At 37.1% G+C, this 16,037-nt stretch overlaps 1 protein-coding gene across 1 annotated transcript in view; it reads right to left on the reverse strand.

Moving 5' to 3' along the window:
* Positions 1–6,669: 6,669 nt before the first annotated feature.
* LOC113756217 overlaps positions 6,670–16,037 on the reverse strand; it is a 29,832-nt gene continuing 20,464 nt past the window's right edge. Inside the window, exons 2-3 of the mRNA XM_027299981.1 lie at positions 7,213–7,409; positions 6,670–6,817 (exon numbers count right to left, since the gene is read on the reverse strand). Of these exons, the coding sequence (XP_027155782.1) occupies positions 6,670–6,817; positions 7,213–7,409 (345 nt within the window). The remainder of the gene's footprint in view (positions 6,818–7,212; positions 7,410–16,037) is intronic.

A 16,037-nucleotide genomic window follows, 5' to 3' on the forward strand; every position in this document is an offset into this window, starting at 1 on the left:
ATAAACTTCCATATAGGCATTACCGCTCTATCAAAATTTAGGCAAAAATTCACATAAAAATATAGTTAATGAAACAACCCAAGTTTGTGAAATTTCTCAAAGCTAATTTGCCAACCCTATCTCTCTTTCTTTTTCGAAAGTTTTGTCCAACAAAATCAGCCCAATTCGTTCCATTTTTGAAACCAAGGTTCCACAAATTTAATGAGAAATTTATGGGTAATTGACACTAAAATTTTCAAAATATAACACTCCAAAACAGAATTGACCATTCGGTCAGCAGGGAAGGGAAAAATTTCCAGTTTCCAGCTTTGTTACAGTTTCGAAATCAAACCATATCTAACTCTATACAACTCCAAATTGAGAATGGTTTATGGTGTTAGAAACTAGGTTCAAAATGGTACAATTCATCAGAAGGTATCATTTTCAAAATATTTTCACAAGTAAGACAAAATCGAGCCACAAGATGCAGCTTCCCAGTTGCTCTCGGACAGACAGGCAAAGCAGGATAGTCCAATTTGCCAACTCACCACAGTTTGCTCAAAACGAACTAGCAAGATATTCTTATACTGTTTGAAATCTCTGAATGTCTAGTTTTGAATGCCGCAAATGGCACTCAATTTTGAATTTTGTACAAAGAGTTATGATCAAACAAAGAACCACTGTCCGGTTACACTGCTAGCAAATTTCCAGATTTCAACTTTTCCAAAACTCAAGTTTTATACAACCAATCAACATGATCTTTGAAAGAAACTTTTTCCACACATAGTAAAACATATATCCATCAAAATTTTGAATTAAAAGCAGGACAACATGGACAGAATTTCGGCCAGCTTTCCTTTCACAATTTTTCTAGCTTTCTCTCCACTTTCTAACCATAATCATCTCATTCATCACATAAACAACAATAATCAAGCAATATAGCCTCAAGTCAGCTACCTAAAGGCCTCCTTAAGACATCTAGCTTAATATTTAAAGCAAGATAAATGTTTCCTCAAGTCCACTAACCTATAAACTTCATTAGGGTTTCAAACCCATGAAAACTAACCATCAATCTTTGCAAAATTTGAAAGGTTAAGGAGATGAAGTGATTACCCTTTAAACCCTAGATGAACACCAGATTTTTCCATCAAAATTACCAAGCAACACCTCAAGCTTTCACCTTTCTTCTAGTTGGAGCAAAAACCTGAGGAATTGTGAGTTGGATGGAGTGAATCAAGCAAATTTGGAGCAAGAAGTTGAAGCCTTTCTCTTCCCTTTTCTTTCCCTTTGGGTCGGCCGAAAGTAAGGAGAGAGAGAGAGTGAGGGTTTTGTGGTTTGGTTTCTTGGAGAGAGAATAAAAAAGGTAGTCATAAAGTGTGCACAAAAGTCAACTCTCAATAGTACAAAATGGGGTTTTGTACTACCACTTTTCTCTCTTGTTTGGTACACTTATACACTAATCCTCCAAGGCAATTCCTCTCACACTGTAATTACTCACACATACGAGTCTAATACAAATTCCTCACTTCTCCAATTAATCGGACCAGCATGACTTCCGAGAAACTTTCATGCAATGTGCGAAAAAAGTGAAATTTAAGGGAAATTCATGCAATACTAGGATAATTAAATAACACTAGGGCAAATAATTTATAAAATGACTAAATTAAGAAATAAAACATGAGTCCTCACACTTAACATAAAAAACTTACTCAGCTTGGGAAGCAAATACAAATGGCTGGTCCGAATACCATGTTCTTGACATGTTGATGCTAGTGATGTTATATTGTTTGTCTACTTTGATTCTCGAACTATTTCTCGAGTCCCACCAATCACATTTAAACATAATTACTCGATTTTAAGTAAATTAGTACCCGACCTCTACTATTTCAATAATCACACCATAGAAGTTTATTTCTTTAGTAGATGCTTCCCCTTGACCATAATTCCATTATTTTGCATCTTTCATTCTTTTTCACGGGTTTTGATATGAAATCTTAACCCATTAACATTATACCCAGGAAATGTATTCACTTGAAAATGAAGTCCTTTAGCCAATGACAATAACTCATCACTACATCCCCCAGGTGCATGCATATCGGTAACCTATGTTAACCAATTAAGACGTGTTAATAATTTAGTGAACTAAGAATTAATTGAAGCTGACAAGTTTTTGAGAGGTATATTGTATACTTATGCATTCTTCAAATCATTTTGAAAAGTCTAAGTCTTACCTTTGCAGTACATTTTATACAGTTTGATTTTCAAGAAATTCTTTATGCTCCCTATGCAATAGTAGCACTAGTTATGTATGTATTATGACTGTTCTTTAATTATGACTTGTAAGACATTAATGATGGAACTCATAAGGGATTTAGGATCAAAAAATGCTATTATCTCATATGCTCATAAACTTCTTCACAATTTTTCAAGATGAACAGGTGTATGTTCAGCAATGCCGATTCACTTAGGCAACCATATATAGATAATTTTCCAGCAACTTCAAACCTCTCCATATTTCATTCCATTTGATCATATTTAGTAGGAACATTGTGTAAATATCTAGAAATGAATGTAAGACATTCATCATCCAAGTAGCACTTTGCAATACAACTTTCTGGTCTAGAACTATTATGCATATAGCCCTTGTATTGACCCATTTTCTTGAACAGAAAATTTTAGTTCATGTTGTTAACAACTAATGGATTTAAGGTAAAGGAAACAGACTTTGAAAAACACATGTAACAATACTCTCAAATGGAAACATCCACCGGTATTGTACTAGTCCAACAATCTTGGTTTCAGCTGGTAAATGGACCATTACACCAAAAATATTAGAAGGGAATAATTTGTCAAGTTTTTACAGTATAAGAACAATGTTTGTCTCCTACATTTCCAAGTAACTGATCTAGATGGAGAGTTTTAGAGCAAATTTTTCTAAAAAAATTGCTGATCTTGATTAAAAGTTGAGATACATCTTTTGACAACTTTCCTCTTATTGCTAGTCGAAGAAGCCGTTGTAAGGACCATTACACCAAAAATATTAGAAGGGAATAATTTGTCAAGTTTTTACAGTATAAGAACAATGTTTGTCTCCTACATTTCCAAGTAACTGATCTAGATGGAGAGTTTTAGAGCAAATTTTTCTAAAAAAATTGCTGATCTTGATTAAAAGTTGAGATACATCTTTTGACAACTTTCCTCTTATTGCTAGTCGAAGAAGCCATTGTAAGAACACATGATACTCCTGGCTCTTCATCCCCAAATGTTGACATTCTTTTGTCTTAACACATTGGGGTATGTTTGAAGCAAAGCCATTCGGGAACTTAATTGAGCTCACAAATTGGCAAAAAAAATTTTCTCTGCATATTATAAAGTGTAGCATGCCGGTGACATAACTTTTGATGTACCCTCCCCATAGGTTGTAGATGCAATTCTTCCTTTAATCCCATTTCTTTCAAATCTTCTCGAGCCTGCCAAGTATCCCTAGTTTTTGAAGAGATACTCAATAATGTATCAATCAAAGCTTCACAAATGTTTTTCATAATATGCATAATACCAAGGTTATGTCTGGTTTTGTTAGTGCTCCAATATGGAAATTTGAAAAATATGCTCTTTTTCATCCAATTTGAATTGCTTTGCATTCATTTTCTTCTTTTCTTCTATTGCAGCAATTCAAGAGCCTTGCCAAACATAGCTTGGTCAATATGAAGAAGCTGTTATAGGATTTCATCACTGGATAAAGTTTTAGGGGGCTGTCTAAGTCTTCTTTCTCCAATAAATACCTTCTTTTCACGATGCCATCTATGATCACTAGGCAAAAACTTCCAATGCCCCATGCAACAACATTTGTGACAATTTTTCAAGTATAAACTACTAGTCTCATCTAAACAGATAGGACATGCATTTTAACCTTTTGTATTCCAGCCAAACAAATAGCCAAACACTAAAAAATCATTAATTGTCCATAGAAGTGTTGCATGTAGCATGAACTTCTCTCCTGTGAAGGCATCATATGTCTCCATACCAGGAGAAAAGAACTCTTTCAATTCATCAATTAATGGTCTAAAGAGCATATTGATATCATTTCCCAAGGCTTTAGGACCAGGAATAATCATCGACAACAGAAAAAAGGAGCCTTTAAGCATTTTCATCATGGCGAATTGTAAGGAGCAAGGATTATAGGCCATATACTATATGAATTGCTAATGTTTCCAAATGGTTTATGTGACAGCCCCACCTCCCCCTAAGGCGAACCAGAGGGTTCGGCGGGCCGCCTGCCCGGCTCTCGCCGGGACTCAGTCGTTCACTACAGTCCTCAAACAAATACAAGATAAAATCTCAAATAGAAATCAAATATTCCAACATTGACATATCAAAAGCGAAGCGTCCACGCTTCCACTGCGCCACTCTGATCCTTGACCAACTATTATACAGGAGGAAGTCCAAACTAGACAATTACACATCCAATCAATTCTAAACTTTCAATACAATCCCAATATGAATGATTACACAAAAGGAAATCCAAATTCAATCCATACATGATAGAATCCATGATAAACACTACAAGCCACTCCTTCGCCTTGAGCCCTGTGGAGGGGAATAAAACATTTTGGGGTGAGCTAGAAGCTCAGCGAGTAACCAAGAAATTCAGTTATCAAATCAGTTTCACAATCGTTCATTTCAATAATGTCATGCTTCAACAATCAATGCACTTTCACTTCTCTCATGAGCCAGTGAAATCATGGTACTTAGACGTCCAACGCTCCAAACAATCATTTAACATTGAACATTAACATTGAACATTGAACATTGAGCCCATTGGTGCTCTACAGGAACATTAAACGGTGGAGGAGACGTCGGAGTCTAGCACACGAATTCCAAGTACTCATTTGAGCCAAAACATGTCAAGAACTTATATGCCGGCACACAGGATATGCAATCAAAGAAACGATGCAAGAAACATTTTAAAGTAACGTAGCAAGTAGTTTAAGGTCACTCACCTCCACGGCTCACAATCCTCGTCCAATATAGCCAATTCCATCATTCAAGTCCAAGCCTTTCACATGAAACTTAAGGTAACCAACGCTATTAAAAATCGGACAGCATTTCCCCATAAATTCATCCTTTCCATCCTACAATCAAACCCAATCACATAGCAATTAACCACAATTGCTCAAAACCAGAAAACAGTTTTGACGTCCTTTTGCGGTAATGGCACCAAAGGTACTACGAGTATCGGATGGAGGTCCAAGACCCACTGTTTCGAAGCTAAGAACCAGGGCTACAACAATGTAGAAGGCCACTCAGTCCAAATCCTAGCACAACTAGGTCAAAAATGCAGAAAACCAACCCAGAACCGTAATTGCAGGTTCCCAAATCACACAATGCTGTAATTCGTCCAACTCAGTCTACACAGGTCCAAATGCATTGATTCCAAAGGAATATGATAGCTAAGACATCAACATACATTTCATCAGAAGACACCAACATCCAAATCCAAAGCAATTCCAGTCAAAACAGACGATTACAATCACAGTTCGCACATTCTGATCACCCAGAACAGCAACAGTAAAAACGGCATAACTCACTCTACACTAATCCAAATACCCTGAAATTTTGCAGGCACTTCAAACTCATCAATACCTACAACTTTCATGTTTTAAGCAAAGGCCAATTCGGCCTCTATCTATGACCTAAAATTTCGGACAGAATGAAGAACCAAGAACCCTACTTTTCCAGAAATTCTTCCAAATCCAAAATTGATTGCAATTGCCAATCATTTACATCCACTAGAGTCATAACCCCTTATTACCAAGCATCATAAACAACCACAAGACCATGATCACATTAAATCAGAAAATTCCTCAAAAAAATAAAAACTTCACCATATCACTTCAAATCAAGAAATAAAGCACAAAATCCCTCACTTAAGCCACCATTAGGCATAAATTCAACATCATTAGGTGTAAGAGGATAGTCAAGCACTACTTACCAAGTAAACAAGAAAGAGGAAGTGGTAGACCACCTTAGCTTCTCCAAAAACTTCACCAAAACACTCACTAGCACCAAATGGAAGAATTTTATGGAATAGAAACAAGTTTAGAAGGTTAGATGGTTTGATTGAAGCAAGATGAAAGCCAAAACTTGAAGAGTTTTTCTCTCTTTTGAAGCTCAAGAAAGTCGGCCAAGAGGAAGACAAGAATAAGAGATTTTTGGTTAATTTTTTAGATATTTAACCAATTTGGTCAAAAGTCAAAAACCATGAATAGTTGCCAACAAAGTCCAACCAATGGTTGTGTGACACATGTCACTCCATTAATGCAACTCTATCCTTTTGTCTCTCCAATAAAAATATCTTAACACTTTGTAAAATAATATCACTTCATATCTTGAAAATACAAAATTCCAACAAGTGGTTAAAAATATAATGCATTTACCGCACTAGCGGGTCCCACGTCCAAAATACGCTTTTAATTTCTCAAAAACTAACCGATACTAGAAAAATCATTTGAAAACTATATTTGCTCATAAACTTGATCTGGGGAATTTTTCTAATCAAGAAAATGTAGAAAAGGCGGGCGTTAAAAAAATAAACCCTAGAAAATTAGAAAATTTTCCGGGTTCTCAAACTCAGTTTTTTTTCGGGGCATCACAGTTTATAACCATCACTGCAAGCCTGAGCCTTACGTTTCAAGGATCTTTAGCAAATGATTTATGATTTCTATCAAACTCCTTCCAAGCTGATGAATCAACTGGATGTCGCACTATGTCATCATTATCTACACGTCTCTTCTTATGGCACCTCATATCATGAGCAATCTCTTTGTTTATAAGAAGCCTTTATAACCTCGGCGTTAATGGAAAATAACGCAGTACCTTTCTAGGTATTTTGGAGTTTGGAGATTTATACTGAGATACTTTACATTTTTCATTCAGACAATGATCTAGGCCTTCATTTTTGTTCCAATAAAGTGTACAATTATTTTCACAAGCATGGAATTTTACACAATTGAGCCCTAACTCATGAATCAAAATTTTTTTCCTCATAATATGAACTAGAAATTGATGCCATGGGAAATACATTACTCAAGAATTTCAACAGCATATCTATGGATTTACAGGCCCACCGAGTCATGTTTTTAGGTGGAGAATATGGACAACAAATGAGAGGTTCGAATACTTTTCACAATTGGGGTATAGACTTTTTTAGCTTCGGATAATAATCTAAGGAACCTACTAGCTTCAGCTTCTTGCTCGCCATCAACACCTCTATTAGGTTCTACTAAATGTCTCCAATTCTCACCAAAGTTAACAACTCCAATGTCATTTAATAGCTCCTCAATATCATCAGACTCACTCTCTTCTTCATGTATAACCATTTCACCATTCTTCTCATCATTTGATTCAAAATTTTCCCTATGATAATCTAGCTAATATAACCATCAACAATTCCCCTGCACAAGTGATCACCCATGACTTCCATATTTTGGTCATCAAAGTTATTGCATACGTTGCAGAGACATCGAAGCTTACAATTAGGATCCTTATCTTCAAAACAAACCTAATAAATTCACTGACTTTGTCTAAATATTTAGAGTTTGGGTAATTCTTGACATCCATTTCTTATCCATATTTCATCAACCCTTTATCCTAACATCAAGAATAAGAACATAATAGAATACTGAAGACAAGCCACTAAGCATGAAAACTTAGATTTGCCAAATACTAGTAATGGAAACCCAATCAGATAAAATTCATTTTCATCAAAGATCATGTCAAGTACAAATAACAACAATTCATTGAAAACAAAACAAATTATGTGCCATTAAAAAATGCAAAATAAATCTCCAATTAACTTAAGCCAGTCCTACAATTATACATCTCAAACTATACAACACCAACCAAAGGAGATTTCAACTCATGAACAACCCCTCCATATGACATGCACCCAGCCTACTCAATCAAATTCAATTTGAGGAAAAAAATTGGTTTAAATCAAGTACACAACATCCCATCTTTTCCAGTTTTGCGTACCCATACAAAAGCCCCAATTTAACTTGTTTGATAAATTAAATCAACCCCAAAAACCAGTGGCAAAACACATCTAATTCATTTATGTTTTCTAAGTTTATTAGGTAGGTTTGTCTAATGAGGGGAAGGAGCAAAAAGTATGGTCAACATGTAACACTACCAATGACAACAACCAAAATTTTCCAACCACTAGTGAATTTTTGCCCAACTCTCCTCTTGCCAAGTCTAGCTGTCACAGGGTTCTGTACAAAAAAATAATTGGGAAGTAGCAAGTCCTTTCCAAGTGGGCCAAGAGGCAGAGGATATAATTAATCCAAGGGAATCATGATGACTAGGCAAAAATTCTTTCCCTTGAGTTAAAAATTAGGGCAATACAATTTCTAGGGATGAAAAGATTAATCATGTAAATAACCATACAATTACACCCTAAATGCAGCTTCAACAAGAATGTAGGTAGTGTCGCGCCCCACTTTTTGAGGTGTGCAAGTAGTGTGATATGTATGTGAACGTGTGTGAAAGTGAAAATAAAAAGGCCGTGGGATTGTGAAATGCGACGGTTTGGCCAAACAAAGGGTTTTTGATAGAAAAGGAGTCGCTACTTGGTATAGAGTTAGGGTGTACCAAGTCACCCAAAAAGTGATTTTTTTTTTGGAAAGAAAAGTAAACAAACCCTTTTTAAAGAATTTTTAGGTCTACGTAACCAAAGAAAGGGATCGGGGGTCACATTTGATAAGGGAGAAGGCAAAGGCAAAGCCTAAGGCACTCCCTTACCCTAGCCAAAGCTAGTTGCGTGACTTAGCCCTTCTTTTCCTAATTCTTCTACCCAAAGTATGTGTTGCATGTTGGATATGACTAATGGATGCGAAAAAAATGCAATCCTAAATCTAAAATGTCTCTTATGAGGCTTTTTGGTCCCAATCACATGAATTGTGATGGCCAGTAAGAAAAGCCCTTATAGAGGTCACGAATAATGCAAATGAAGACTCAAGTAAGTGTGCAAATGTAAGAAAAGTGCAAGTGTGCCAATTGAGAAAAATGAAGGTGTATGTGTGCAAGTGGATAAAAATATGGTATAATGGTAGTAAATATATAAGTGCAATTGGGTGCAATTTGTGAGGTAGAAAATAAATAAGTGATAGGGAAAGAAGAAAAATGTGCGAACATGGCATGTGGATTGAGAAAAATATAAGTAGTGAGAGAATGTGGATAAAGAAAGTGAGGAAGTGATATGATAAAAATGAGAGTGTATGAACCTAGAGGAATGCATCAAGTCGGGTACGGGAATGACTTCTAACTTCATGATTTTAATTTTCCCTTTGATTAGAAGGAAGAACTAGCGTGCTAAGGCTATTTTGTAGCCACACTCGCTCGTTTCCCTTACCGAAAGGGGACTCTCAAGCAAATGTACCCTATAACTAGCATGAGGATGCAAAAACCTAAAATGAAGGGGAAAGGATTGGAGGAGCATGCCAAATGCTAAAAAACTAAGAAAAATGTATGAAATGTAGTGAAACATGCAAGTATGTACTAACGAGAGGGGACGGCCTATTGGGTCTAGCATTGGACTAGCCCTTTTCTAAAATTCTCTCACAAGCATTGGACTTGCGAGAGCTCGGGGGAAAAACCATAACCAGCGTTGGACTAGCCACGGTGACGCATTCATCCATCACGTTCATCTATGACTATAGAAAGCAAGTAGACATGCCAATCACCTATAAACACGTAGCACATAACACTTAGCATGCTCGACTAAATGCAAGAGCCTAATAAAGCAAATTAACACATAGCAACAAAAGCAAGCAATCAAGCTAATGAACCTATTACATTTGCTAACTAAAACAAATGGGGAAGAGGAAAAGTGAATAAAAATGCTCTCCAAGCCCTATCTATTACAAGCAAAGAGGTGTACACATACCCCATAAATAAATAAAAGCAAAAGTAAATGAAATAAATGAAAGGAATTAAGGAAAAGCAAGGAAAGCAAAGTAGACATGCAATTCTCACTTAGCACGTTGGATCACATAGGGTCAAATAAGGTCATAAGGGATAGAGTGTACCTCCCTTGAATCGATGCCCTAACGAAGTGAAATTACTAATTTACCCTCCAAAACAATAAAATGGTCAGGGTACCAATTTAATTAAGAACGTTAAAGAAAATATGCAAAACACAAGCTCACTTGGTCATAAAGCTCCTAAAATCACAAATTAAGTGCAATTCAAATAAAGCATGGTAATTACTTGAAGTAAACAAGCAATAACAATCACAAAATTAAGGTTGCCAAGGACCAAATTGAGGGCATTATTCAATTGGTTGGGTCATGGTGAAATGAAGGGAGACTTGGGGGGGTTAAGATGCAACTTTTCCTTTTTAACATGCATGTAGATTACGTAGAAGAGCCTTTCTTTTCTGCACCAATTCAGCCGCAATCTTCTTTCCATTTCATCATGCAAGCAGATTCAACAAGAAACCAGAATTCTACCTATCCATCATCGACTAAACATGCAACTTCATAGCAGGATTTGAAACAGAGAAAATGAAGTTGACCAGCAACGATGAAAGTAAACAGCAAAACAGCAATAGAAGGAAAGACAAAAAGCGCCGCAAGTTTTCTGCAATTTTTCCCAGCCGCGGCTTTTTCATTTCATCACGCAGACCAGATTTTTGATTCAAATACACAACTTTGATTAGATATTTTTCAACCCAACATCACAACTTTAACTAAGCAACAAGCTGCTTAACTTTAAACTCCAAACAAGCAAGAAACAATAAAGGAACTGATGCAACAAAGAAATTCTGAACAAGACATTCATGTAAAATGGTTTGGCAACCTGAAATTCACTCTTTTGGTAAGTGTTTGAACATGACTCAAGCGTTCCAGCCCCCAAAAATGCAAACCCAACACCCCTTATCTAATTCCTCTTTCCAACATATAGGTCAACCAGCAAACTGGATGGCCGAAACTTTGGTGAGTAAATGCAGGTAAGAAAACAGCAAAGAGCATGCGAGACCTTTTTTTTTTTTTCTGCTGCAAATTGTTGCAGCTTCAACTTATTGTCATGTAACATCCCTAAGCATAATCCTCTAACCCCCATAAACTAAATGAAACAGCAGGGCATGAAATGCAGCAAAAGAGAGAGTGAAACTACGCCTAAAGCTACTGCCAAATAGCACAAAACTTCAGCTAATGTTTCCAAAAATGCAGCGAAAGGTATTGAACAAGTGCCATGTCGCGGCCTGTTGTTACGCCGCACGTTTCTGCTTTACATACATGGGATACCAACAAACTCAACAAGCAAAACCCAGAAAGGGATCCCAAGCCATTCCAGAAACTTCAGCAACCCGAAAGATCAGATTTTTATCAAGATTGCTGCTAAAAAGTTTTAATCAACAGAAAAATTCTAGCTTTTCCCACAAAACCCTTGACAACGGAAACAAGAAAAGAAGGAAAACAAAACAAAACACAAGATTCACAGTTCATCCCTTCCTCAGCAGATTTACGGAAAAGAAAAACAAACCAGACTTCATCCAAGAGCTTCAAGTAAAGATCTAAAATATAGCTTTGATGGGGAACTTGGAAGTATACCTTAAAGGGTCGATAGAAACTAATGCTGTCTATGGAAAAAAATCAGCCGATGAAGAAAGTTTCCAGCAGTTCCTCCTCCTCTTTCCTTTGGTTGCTGTTCCCTTTCTCTCTTTTGGTGTCTGTTTTTCCGCCCGTAGCCTCTCCCTTTTCCTTCACCCGATCCTTCTCTCTTTTCTCACTATCCCGTTACTCTTTCCCTCAGTCTGTCCTGGTTCCCTCGATCTCTTTCTTTTTTCCTTTGATTTCTGTTTTTCCTCCTCGTCACCAATCTCAGATTGCTATTTCCCTACTCTCACTCCGCCGTCATCCAGAACCTCCCCTCCTTTTCTGAGCCTTTTGCTTTTCTTTTATATCCTATCCAAACCCCTTAAACCTCATCTCAATGGTTCAGAGGCAGCTTCAAGTCTCCGTTCCCCTCTCAGCCATCGGATAAGCTTCCATTTCTAGATTGTCCTGGGCTTGTAGATGAAAGCCAAGTGTAACAGTACTGTGATGATCTAACGGAGCCAACCTAAGGCCAAATGGCCGAGAACCGCGGCTGCAATTCTCTTCTGCTGCAGCCGAGACCAAATGTTTCCCTTTTTTTTTAATCACTTAATTAATAATACAAAAATGACAATTTAAACAAACTTAAATAAAATATACCAAATTAGTAACCAAAAGATAAAAAATTTTCCTCTTTTCTTTTTCTTTTACTTACTTTTTTTTTCAATAAAAAGAAATAAAACATATTTTTCCCCAATTTTCTCTCTTTTTGGCAAAAATTTATGCTAAAAGTCTTATAATAATAAAAATAAATAAATAAATAGCTAAGAGAGCCCAAAATGAATACAAAATACAACTAAAAAATAAAATAAAATAAAATAATAGATAATAATAATCTAAAAAATACTAAAGTGCTATATAAATGCTAAAAGTCTAAGAACCAAAAATCATGGAATTAAGAGAATTATTACTAAAAATAAAAATAAAAAATTAGGATAACAATTATTTAAAAATTTGGTGTCTACAGTTTGCCCCTCTTTGTCTGAGTTTTGGAAAAACTTGAGACAAAGAAGTAGACACCAAATGCTTACCTGCAAACTGGCCGAACGACTGTCATTTTTGAAATGAGGACTGCCCCTTTTGATGAGACTGACTCGGACGAGAAATTTAAAATCGGGACTGACCCCAACACGAAATTAAATCGCGGACTGACCCGGGGACTAACCCGAACAAGAAATTTAAAACGGGACTGACTCGAACAGGAATTTAAAACGGACTAACCCGAACAAGAAATTTAAAACGGGACTAACCCGAACAAGAATTTAAAACGGGACTTGACAAAAACAAAATCCGAACAGGAAATTTAAAACGGACTGACCGAACAAAGGAATTTAAACTTGACCGAACAAGAATTTAAAACGGAATGACCGAAACAGAATTAAAACGAGACTAACCCAAACAGGAAATTTAAACGGAATGACCCGAACAGGAATTTAAAACGGGATTGACCCGAACAGGAAATTTAAAACGGAATTACCGAACAAGAAAATTTAAAACGGATTGACCCGGAACAGGAATTTAAAACGCGGAATGACCCGAACAGCGAATTTAAACGGAAATGACACCGACAAGAATTTAGAACGAATGACCCGAACAGAATTTTAAAACGGGACTGACCCGAACAGAATTTAGAACGGAATACCCGAACAGGAATGTTAAAAACGGGACTGACCCGAACAGAAAATTTAAAACGGGATTGACCCGAACAGGAATTTAAAACGGGACTGACCCGAACAGGAAATTTAAAACGGGACTGACCCGAACAGGAATTTTAAAACGGGACTGGCCCGAACAGGAATTTTAAACGGGACTGGCCCGAACAGGAATTTTAAACGGGACTGGCCCGAACAGGAAATTTAAAACGGGATTGACCCGAACAGGAATTTAAAACGGGAGTGACCCGAACAGGAAATTTAAAACGGGATTAACCCGAACAGGAATTTAAAACGGGACTGACCCGAACATGAATTTAAAACGGGAGGTTTAAGCGATGAATCGAGTTTTTACCTGGGAGTGGTTCAAACTTTTGTACCAAGAGGGAGATTTGATCTCTGGGGCTGAAGCGATAGCTAATGTTGTTTCTTACGATCAAACTTTGCCAATAACATTATCACTTCGTCTTTGCTTACTGGGGAGCTTTTCCTAACATCGATTTTGGAGCGAAAAGGAGAGTGGTTGTTTTTGTTTGTGAATGCAACGTTCCTGCAAGAAAAGAAGAAATAATGGACTTGCCACCACCATTTGATCCGGTTTGCCTTGAGAATCGTGTAAACATGAGTCCTGTGATGCTTTTGCTTCTGTTCTGCGGCGTCTGGCTTAGTTGAACTTGTAATTTTGCAACCTTTCAATTTTCTGAGACTGATAAAATACGTATTTACCACGTCACCAAATCGATGTAGCAGCTTTGTTGCGCTTTTACCCACTTTCATAGATGATTGAATCCCTTATCCTTGCACAAACCCTAGGGTTTATCATCCATTTGAATCCAATGGCGAAAGAATGATGCATGAAAATTTGTCATATAAAAAAAATCAATGATATATGCAAGATGATTTCCTATGTCAGGCAAAGATGAGCATGCAAAAGAATGCAGACAACCACAAACAGTCGAACGCAAATAATCGAGAGAAACCAAGAGGTTTATAAAGATACATTTTGCAAAAGAATATTCGTAAAGAAAAATACAAATTTGGCCAACGAATATCATATTCAAGACTTTGGATGTATTTGCTTCGGAATTCGATACTGGCAGAAGTATCACAAACGTGAGGAAAAGTCTAAATGAACCAGGTCACCAGCTGTTCCTTCTCGTGCTCGTCTGTTGAGAAAACCTGCCTTGGCGCCCTTTCGGGTTTTCACCAAGGTTGCCCCCACCCTTTTTGTTTGTTTTTTTTTTCCTTTTCTTTCTTCTTTTTTTTATTTCTTTTTTTCTCTTTTTTTCTCTTTTCTTTTCTTTTTTTCTTTTTTCCGAGGCGCCCTTTCGGGTTTTCACCTAAAGAACAATGAAATATCTCGACCATGATCGAGTCAGAAATATGAGTTAAAGATTTCTGGCATCAGTAAAATGCACTTCCCTTGTAAGATTAGGCGAAGGCATTACGGACATCACTTGCCAGTTGATTAACAAATTTTCTAATAGAAATACAACAAATGATGAAAGCCAGGACTTTGGGCTTTGTAATGAGGTCAGGTGGGGTGTTTTTCAAGAAAAGTTGAGGCCTGAAAGCAAATTTTGAGGCGAGGTGTGAAATAACTTGAGATTGCACTATTTTGAAATCGTTTCCGATTTTGAACGAAATCGAGGAAAATTTGCCCCAGTTTGATCGGATTTTCTCTCTTTGCATTTTCTTCATTGCATTTTCCTCACTTTTGCATTTTTCTTTAAAAACTAAATTTGCCCCAGTGTGGGGTTCTCTTTTCTTTTTGATCATCTCTCTTTCAAAATAAATTTGCCCCAGTGTGGGGTTTGCAATTCTCAGGGGTTATCAAGCGAAAGTTTGTCAATTCTGATGGCTCAAAGGGGACAAGTAGAGATAAAATGTTTTAAGTGTAAAAGAAGATGGCCTGACTTGCATTTCGCCGTTTGCATGAATTTCTAAAGAAAATTTGCATGATCAAATGAAAAACTTCTTGCACATGTCTGAGTTGATGGGTTGAGGGAATGTTCGTCCATCCATTTCTGCCAAAATAAGTGCTCCGCCAGGTAATACCTTTTGGACAATGAACGGCCCTTTGCCAATTTGGAGCAAATTTGCCTTTAGCCTCATCTTGCATTGGCAAAATCCGCTTTAGTACTTTGTCACCTTCTTCGAATGCACGCCGATGGACTTTTTTGTTGTAAGCCCGGGCCACACGTTTCTGATAGCACTGACCATGACAGATAGCATTGAACCGCTTTTCATCGATCAAAGTCAATTGCTCATGGCGCTGCTTTATCCAATCAGCCTCCTCCAATTTAGCTTCCATGAGGATTCGTAGCGAAGGAATTTCAACTTCAGCTGGTAATACAGCTTCCATTCCATACATGAGTGAATATGGCGTTGCCCCAGTCGATGTCCGGATAGAAGTCCGATATGCCATTAATGCATAAGGCAACTTTTCATGCCAATCGCGATGTCTTTCAGTCATTTTACGGATAATCTTCTTCAAATTCTTGTTTGCGGCTTCTACAGCTCCATTCATCTGAGGCCTATAAATGGCAGAGTTGCGGTGTCTGATCTTGAACTGCTCGCATAGTCCATCTACCATGTCATTGTTCAGATTCTTGGCATTGTCTGTAATAAGCGTTTCGGGTACTCCAAAGCGACAGATGATGTGATCTCTCAAGAAATTGGCAACTACCTTCTTCGTTACATGTTTGAATGACTCCGCTTCAACCCATTTGGTAAAGTACTCAAT

The sequence above is a fragment of the Coffea eugenioides genome, unplaced genomic scaffold, assembly GCF_003713205.1.
Source record: "Coffea eugenioides isolate CCC68of unplaced genomic scaffold, Ceug_1.0 ScVebR1_2084;HRSCAF=3048, whole genome shotgun sequence".
NCBI lineage: Eukaryota > Viridiplantae > Streptophyta > Magnoliopsida > Gentianales > Rubiaceae > Coffea > Coffea eugenioides.